The 8,933-nt window shown below is 40.7% G+C and overlaps 1 protein-coding gene across 1 annotated transcript; it reads right to left on the bottom strand.

Moving 5' to 3' along the window:
* Window positions 1-518: 518 nt before the first annotated feature.
* Window positions 519-8,188, bottom strand: LOC136827201 (uncharacterized). The gene is made up of 5 exons (XM_067084971.1): window positions 7,004-8,188; window positions 6,335-6,628; window positions 1,893-2,030; window positions 1,387-1,568; window positions 519-828 (listed from the first exon to the last, which is right to left on the bottom strand). The coding sequence occupies exons 1-5, from the start codon at window positions 8,186-8,188 to the stop codon at window positions 519-521; spliced, it is 2,109 nt and encodes a 702-aa protein (XP_066941072.1).
* Between the last annotated feature and the right edge of the window lie 745 nt (window positions 8,189-8,933).

Raw genomic sequence — 8,933 nt, 5'->3', positions numbered from 1 at the left:
ATCTTGAGGAATTAGCCCAGGACAGAATGTGGTGGCATGAGTTCACTGAGGTCCTATGCATCCCAGTGGGTGCCACAGGAAATGATTGATTGATTGAATGATTCATATTTTTATGATTTAACTTGGGGAACTGCTTATCATGAGCATCCACCGCCTGGGCTTGGATGAGCTTCTCTTGGCTCAATGAAGGCAGTGAGGCAGCGCCCCCTGTAATAAGGAGGGCAGCAGCCGTGGTAGGGGCTTGTCCGTCCTGCGAGGTTCCAGGTTGGTCATGCAACCACAGAACAGACTATAGCACCAGGTCAGGGTGGTCAGGTCGGCTCCCAGAGGCACTGACTTATCATGCAGCGTATTGGGATTAGGTGGTCCCTCCACTAGAGAAGATCTTGGCCCAAGAGGAGAGGCTGCCCGGTCGTGAGGTGTTTGACAACCCCAAAAAGATGTTCCCTCTCACGGAAGGAATCCCTGGTGGTGACCTTTAACTTGACAGTGGGGACTTCCTTACGATCTCTGTCCACTCAGAGAATTGTCATCCGTTCATCTTCATGGATGACGGCACCAGGAGGCCCCTGGTCCCGGGTAATGAGACTCACCTTTGAACCAGAGTCGATGATAGTTTGTAGCTCTCGAGGGGGACTAGATCCATCTATGGGAGCTATCCTAACCGAGTCGAACCTGATCCACTGAGCAGGTTGCTCGGAGCGAATAGTAGCAAGGACGGTCTTCGGCTTAGGGTGCTGCGGACATTGCTTATAGCTGGCTAATGGATGTCCCTGCTTTCCACAGTCTTGGCATATTTCCTGGCTACAGTCTGGTGGGGTATGGCCCCTGAAGAGGGGTGCAGCTTGCTAGTTGGCAACCAATGAGTCGGGGGGCCTCGTTGTGGTAGATTCCTTGGTGGGGGTTTGAAAGGCACTGTGGGTGGCATCTAGGACTTATTTCAGCACTGCTCGGTGGAATGCCCAGCTTTCTTGCAGAACCCACATACAACGGGTTTCTGCAAGTGTCCATTCTTGGGTGGAAGGGTGCCAGAGGTGAAAGAAGGAGGGCATATTTTACGTCCCAATGAGCTTGCATGGGTGTGATGGGTGTCCCACGTGTCGGCGAGGCAACAGCGCTCTGCTAGAGTAGTGGGTGCCTTTTTGCATACATGGGTGGCTAGGGCGGAAGGGCATAATGTAAAAAGTTTTCAATCTTGAACCGCTTGAGGATGTCCTTGGAGGTGGAGACTCTCAGGGACTCTAGCCATTTAGAGAGGGCCTTATCTGATTGATATGCCCAGTTAGACCAGGTCTGTCCTGCTTCTTTTATCTGACCTCTCCACATCATCTCCAGTGTTTGGGGGTGATCTCATATGCCGTTGTGGTTGCCTGGCACACTTCCAACCATTTCCCCTGATCCGTCTCAGGAAAGGCATTTAAAGCAATTAGACCCTTTCCTCCGAGGAATTTTCCTAAGAGTAGGGAGACTTCGGCGGGAGCAAGAGGGTAGGCACTAAGGACCCTTTCAACCCGATTGAGCCACACCTCGGGCTCAGCCTTGGTCCACTTGGGCACAAAGGTATGAACCTGAGTGAGGGCGGATGTGCCAGGGTCTGGGGAGGAGCTGGCAGTCCCAACTTGGGCCATCTGTAGCTCATGGGACTGCTGCTTTTCCTCCCTTTTGAGCCTATCCTTTCTTTCTTGTTCTTCCCTTGCAATTCTATCCAGCCTATCTTGTTCTTCCCTCTTCTCCCTTCTTTCTTGTTATTCCTTCTTCGCCTTTCTCTCTTGTTCTTCCTTTGTGAGTTTATCTAGCCTATCTTGCTCTTCCTTCTTCCTCTTTCTCTCTTGTTCTTCCTTCCTCTCCCTTCTTTCTTTCTCTCTCCTCTGCCATTCTGCCTCTCTTTCCACCTTGACATCATGTACTTTCTCTTGGACCCAGTCCCTTAGGGCTTGTCCTGACAGTCCCATGTCCTTTCCAGCGGACATATAGAACTTGAAGTACTCATTTTGTTGAGTTCCAGATGTCATAGGCATCTTGAGATAAGGCTTATGTGAGTGTGACCCTTAAGGAAATCAATATGTCTGAAAAGACCCAAGTTTGTTTGTGATGAACTGGTTTTCAGTATGTCTAAAAGACTCAATTGTTCATGATGAATGGATTTTAATATGTCTGAAAAGTTGTAAATTGTATTCTATTTCACGTATGGACTCGGGGGCTATTGCGTGAATGTTGGGTTTTTGGTTTGCCTCGTAGGACGTGATTTGTTTGCAGGGAACTGATTTTTCATTTTTATCTCATAGGACGTGTTTTTGGATTCACGCACATTTGGCCGGCTATCATGTGAATCTTAGGGTTTGGTTCAGGGAACGTTTGGCCATTCCCAAGAATTTTCTTTTATTGGTTTTGCCTCGTAGGATGCGGATTTGTTCACAGGGAACTGGTTTGATTTTGTCCCAGGGACATAGGAAGTTTGGTTTTATTTTGTGCGTGCAAATTTGGGTTTGGTTTGGGGAGCATTTGCCTGTTCCTGAGAATTTTCTTGTGATAAGAAAAAAAAAGTTTCCTTTTAGAGGAGTCCCAATACGGGGTAGGTTCGGGAACTTAGTGAGCGTTGTGACACTCTTAGAATAATAACCCCAACAATAAAATAGAAAAAAAGAAAGGATGTAGCATAAACCTTAAAAAAAAAAAAAATAATGCTTGTAGAGACACTGGGATACCAGCACAGAGCTGGGGTAAGGTTTACTTACTGATGCAAATTGGTGGTTTACAAACCAGAAGTTTTTAGAAGTACACTTCTGTTTGTTTATATAGAAGGGTAACTTCATTGTCAAGAGATGGATAAGTTAAAATTATATTATTAGCAAGTTACTCTGATAAATGTGCGTATTTTGCTAACCCTAATAAGAGCCTTTTGCTCCAGTCTAATATAGGTTCAAACTTACTTTTTTTATGCAGGGGCACTGTTTGCCTAAGTCATGTGCATACGAATTTGCCTTTCCTTATTTTTAGCCTTCCTCACACGTTCCCTGAAAACGGTAGGAACCACTTGGGTTTGCGTAGTAACTGACAGCTCACAGTCGGTCATCTGGCACGCACATGGCAACAAATGATAATGACCAGCGTGGGAATTTTCCCAAGACTGACCCTTTAAAGGAACCCAAAGATAATGTTTCTCTTAGGCTTACCCAATGTGGTCACAGCGGACTTTAAGCAAAACAAAATATGACCATAATCAAACAAAAGAAAAAAAAAGATTCCTTACGCTTATGAATGAAATAACGGGTGGTTACTGAATGGAAATGCTTTGAAATGAAACAGAATTTATTATGTGCGGTGCTGTACGGAGGAATGTGTACAAATGAAAATATGAAGCAAGCAAATTTTACACTTTCTGAGATTTTACTCTACAATAAGAAATTATGCATTTGCCTAATGGATTCCTAACCTCACTGAGAAAGAGAGAGAGAGAGAGAGAGAGAGAGAGAGAGATAGAGAGAGAGAGAGAGAGAGAGAGAGAGAGAGAGAGAGAGAGAGAGAGAGAGATTAAACACTCAGATTTCCAGCAATACGAAAAATTTGCTGATTGACCCACATGGCATCTAAAACATGCTATTCCAAGACGACAAATTGTCTGGATAACACAAGGAGGAAATACATGCACTATTTCCTTTTTTTTAACACTTCATAATTCCTTAGCTTGGCTATGTGAAAAAAATGCAAACCCTCATGCAGGGGCTAACAAAACTTGTGTAACGGATGCTAACACTCTCTTCTCGATGACTGGATTGCATGCATGTGCCTAACGTTTCCTTATTTCTATATTCAGTCAAAATTTCACTTCCTACCCTAACATGAAATAAAAATACTTGCTGTGTGGAACCCCTTGACTGTGCACATGCGGAATTTAGGCAAAAAGGTTTGTTTCTTTGTCTTGCACCCAGCCTAGCTTTGCTAGTCACTGATAAGGCAAGTTGCAGGGGGACAAGGATTCAATGTGCAATGTGCAGATTACAAGATCTAGGGCAAACAGTCACCATTTTTTGCAATTAAACCTGGGGAAATGCTTATCATGAGCCAATTATAGGCTGTAAATGAATTATTTTGTTACTTACCTCTATTTTTGTATAAAAAAATACAAGGAAAAAAAGAGGGAATTTATCTGATCTGAGGGCCCTACTCACAAGGGTAAGTTTAAAATTATGTGTATTTACATGAAATGAACCATCAGAAGATGCAATGGGCTAATCAGGCAGGCAAGGCCTGAGAGGTTAATTATAACTGGGAAAACTCGAGGGCATATCCGTCGGTGTGATGATGCTGATACAAGGCACAGTCATGAGAGATTTCCACGGCTAACAAACCCTCTGTAAATGGAAAGGTTCACAAACTAAAAGCCCATAAGGATGCAGTAAAATATGGATAGGACAAGGCGAGCACAGAGGGTGCCAAGAAGCCTTGAACACACGATTTTATGTAATTATTTAGACACAGTCATTTACGTAACACTGCCCTAACAAGGCAAGACTGATATGGAAATACTGGCACTTAGAAATAGAAATAGGAAGTTTAGTACAAGAATTAAAAGTGTGACTGACTTGAAGAACCATTGCAACAGATCACTTTACCTTGTAGAAGATGTGGCTTCAGCGAGGGTAGTGGCAGTGGTGAAGGGCTAAGGGCTTCACTGTTAAGAATACTAAAGGTCCCTACAATATAGGACCACGTGGTAGGGAGTGGTTCTCTGAAGGAGGGGGGAATGGAAGGGAGAGATGTGTCTCGCCATGTTCAGCAATGTCTCTCTCCCTTGTTCCTTCTGAGGCCCTTATATGACTTCAGTCAGGGTCAGGAGGTTATTCCCATGTAGATGGGGTTGGTGTTGTTTCCTATGTACGTTACATCATTTATGACTCATGTTCCAGGTGTTCATTCTCTTAATCTGAGTCGCAGTTGCTATTATGCCTCTGGTTGCCTATTCTCTTCACAACCTCATGTCTGAAAACAAAGTTTCCCACAGCATTGCATGTTCGAGAAGAGAAAGTTGAAAAGGATATACAGAGTGTGATTAATGGATTAAGGGAGGGGCCAATATTCTTTTTTGCCCTTCCTTGTCAGGCAGTGTCAAAATGCACTGTTGTATTTTCCAGCTTTAAATTAGACATCTAATGGCTGGGATGCTAGGGTATATGAAATAATATGTATATATATATATATATATATATATATATATATATATATATATATATATATATATATATATATATATATATATGTGTGTGTGTGTGTGTGTGTGTGTGTGTGTGTGTGTGTGTGTGTGTACACACACACATACATACATATATATATATATATATATATATATATATATATATATATATATATATATATATATATATATATATATATATATATATATATATATACATATATATGTTTGTGCATGTGCAGTACCAAGAGCTCATCGAGGTTCTATTCATCCCTGTGGGTGCCACAAGAAATGACTGATTGATTCACTGACTGATAAATACACACACACACACATATATATACATATATATATATATATATATATATATATATATATATATATATATATATATATATATATATATATATATATATATATATATATATATATATATATATATAAATTTATATATATCTACTTCTTTATCTTCAGCTTTTCCCATCTTTATATGGGGTCACTGTTTGTTATTAGTCTTCCCATCTTCTGCGATCATGCACCATTACCTCACTCAAGTTATTCTGCATGTCCCTGTTAACTGTGTCTCTCCATCTCATTCTTGGTCTACCTCTCCTCCTTGTTCCAGGCTCTTCCATATTCATGGTTCTTTTTACATGCAGAATCCTCCTCTTCTCATAACATGTCCAAACCATTGTAATCCTCTCTGTTGCAGCTTCTTTGATATTTCTGTAACTTTCACCGTCCCTCTTATGAAGTCATTCCTTATCCTGTCTCTTCTTGTCACTCTGCACATCCAACGTTGCATTCTCATTTCTGCCACTTCCATCGTTCTCTCTTGTGCTTTCTTCATGGCCATGTTTCACAACTATACATCAACGCAGGTCTGACAATGCTCTTGTACATTTTTCCCTTTATCTTTACATTAAATCTTTTGTCACATAACACACCTGATGTTTTCCTCCAATTGCACCAAGCTGATTGTATTCTGTGATTCACTTCCTCCTCCATCCCTCCACAATCAGTGACACATGACACAAGGTACTTAAAGGATGTAGCTCTTTTTACTTCTGCCTGCTCTAAGTTGATGCTTCCCTCTTGGTCTCCTCCATTCATCCACATATATTCAGTTTTTGCTCTGCTTACCTTTAGGCCTCCGTCCTCCAACGCACTTCTCCACAACTCCAATTTCCTGTCTGCTTGTTCCTTACTGTTGGTCACTAGCACTATGTCATCTGCTAAGAGTACAGTCCAAGGCACCTGATCTTTCACTCCAGACACTATCACATCCATTACCATATCAAAAATATAGGGACTCACAGCAGAACCTTGGTGGAGTCCAACTTTCACCTCAAACTTGTCTGTTGTCCCACTGAACTTCTTACCTGTGTTGTTGCTTCTGAGACACCTTTTTCCCTCATGCACCTCCACACTTCTTGCCTAGGTACTCGATCATATGCTTTCTCAAGATCTATAAATACAAGATGTAGTTCCTTTCCTTTTTCTCTATATTTTTCCATGACTTGTTGCAATACAAAGATGGCATCTTTTTCCTGGCATGAACCCAAACTGTACATCACTTATAGATGTTTCATCCCTTAGCCTTGCCTCAATTAATCTTTCATAGATTTTCATGGTATGTGCCATCAGCTTTATGCCCTGATAGTTGGCACAATCTTGGATGTCCCCTTTTTCTTTGTAAATGGGGAATAGCAGGCTGTTTCTCCAGGCGTCAGGTATCTTCTCCTGCTGGTAGATCTTATTGAACAAGTCCCACAAGATGTCAATTCCCTCCTCTCCTAAGCACCTCCACACCTCGACTGGTATTCCATCTGGTCCCACTGCTTTAGCTTTCTTCATTTTACTTAGTGCCCGCCTCACTTCTCTCCGACTAATCCTGGGAACTTCTCTTTCATTTGCTACTCCATCCTCAATGATATTCCTGGGATTTTCTTCATTTAGAAGATTTTCAAAATACTCTCTCCATCTACTTTTAATTCCCTCCGCTTTTGTTAGAACCTTACCATTTCCATCTTTAATTTGCTTAATGTGTGTGAGGTCTTTTGTTGCTTTGTCTCTAGCTTTGGCTATCCTGTGGATGTTTCTTTGGCCCTCCGGTGTGTCAACATTCTTATACAAATCATTGAAAGCAGCAGCCTTGGCTCTGCCAACTTGTTGTTTTGCAACTTTCTTTGCTTCTTTTGATATTTGCTCGTTTTCTTCTGTTTTGTGTTTATCATAGTTCTTTTGGGATTCTTTCTTTTTCTTGATCTTGTCTTGTGTGTCCTTATTCCACCACCAACTTTCTTTATCTTTTGGGGGACCTTTGCCTGATGTTTTGCCTAAAATTTCCTCCCCATGCCTTAGGATCACATTGCTGTTAATCTCCCACCAATCATTTACATCATCTTCCAACTTTATTTCTCTCAGAATATTATCCTTAAACCTAGATCTCAACTCCACATTTTCTGCCTTCTCTAGCTCCCACCATTTGATCTTAGGTTTACTTTTCCTCTTTCCCTTTGTCCCTTTTCGAATTGAAAGGTCCGCAACCACCAGCTTATGTTGTTGGCCAACATTCTTTCCATATATCACTTTACAATCCTTTACTTCCTTAAGGTGTTGTCTCCTACAGAGCAGAAAATCAATTTGACTCTCTCTTCCACCACTTCTATATGTCACATAATCTTTCTTCATAAAGAATGTATTAATTAGTGCCATATCAAATGCCACTGCAAAGTCTATAATGCCTTCACCTTCTTCGTTCCTCTCCCCCATTCCTAGTCCTCCATGGATTCTTGAAATCACACTTCTATCTGTACCTGTATGTCCCTTCAAGTCTCCACCCAATACAACTCTCTCTTCCTCTGAGACTGTTGTTAATACTTCATCCAACTCCCGCCAAAACATTGACTTCTCTTCCTCATCACATCCAGCTTGTGGGGCATAAGCACTTATCACATTTAAGACTTTTTCTGATAACATTAATTTGACCTTCATTATCCGATTACCACTTCTTTTGACTTTTACCACTTTTTCCTTCAGTTCACTGTTTACAATGATGCCTACTCCACTTCTACCATTCTCGTCTGCTCCACTGTACAGGAGCTTACACCTCCCTTTTTCTTTGCCTTGTTCCCTCTCCACCTTGTTTCTTGCACACACAAGATGTCAACACTCCTCATATTCATCATCTCCACCACCTCTCTACTCTTTCCTGTATACTACCCACATTCAGTGTCCCAATTCTAATCATATGGACTTGCTTCTTTAGCCACAATCACCCACAATGCGATAGCCCTTGCCTATTTATTGGAGGGGTCAGGTGAGGCCCCTGCGCGGTACGCCCTGGCATTCTCTCTGAATCTGGATTCGACTAACCATGGTTCTGGCATTGGGTTTTACAGTCGGATGCCCTTCCTGTCACTAACCCTCTCTATTTACCTGGGCTTGGGACCGCACCAAGTTGGGCTGGCTTGCCCCCAGTGGCTAGATTATAATTTATATATATATATATATATATATATATATATATATATATATATATATATATATATATATATATATATATATATATATATATATATATATATATATATATATATATATATATATATATATATATATATATATATATATATATTATATATATATATATACATATATATATATATATATATATATATATATATATATATATATATATATATATATATATATATATATATATATATATATATATATA

Source organism: Macrobrachium rosenbergii, chromosome 41 (assembly GCF_040412425.1).
Source record: "Macrobrachium rosenbergii isolate ZJJX-2024 chromosome 41, ASM4041242v1, whole genome shotgun sequence".
Lineage (NCBI taxonomy): Eukaryota > Metazoa > Arthropoda > Malacostraca > Decapoda > Palaemonidae > Macrobrachium > Macrobrachium rosenbergii.
This window is presented reverse-complemented; position numbering and strand designations above follow the sequence as displayed.

Coding starts and splice junctions, on each gene's coding strand:
- LOC136827201 (XM_067084971.1), bottom strand. CDS start 8,188: ATGAAGGTCAAATTAATGTTATCAGAAAAAGTCTTAAATGTGATAAGT. Junction 6,629..7,003: donor CAGATGGAATACCAGTCGAG/GTGTGGAGGTGC, acceptor TCGAGTACCTAG/GCAAGAAGTGTGGAGGTGCA. Junction 829..1,386: donor GAGACGGATCAGGGGAAATG/GTTGGAAGTGTG, acceptor ACCCCTCTTCAG/GGGCCATACCCCACCAGACT.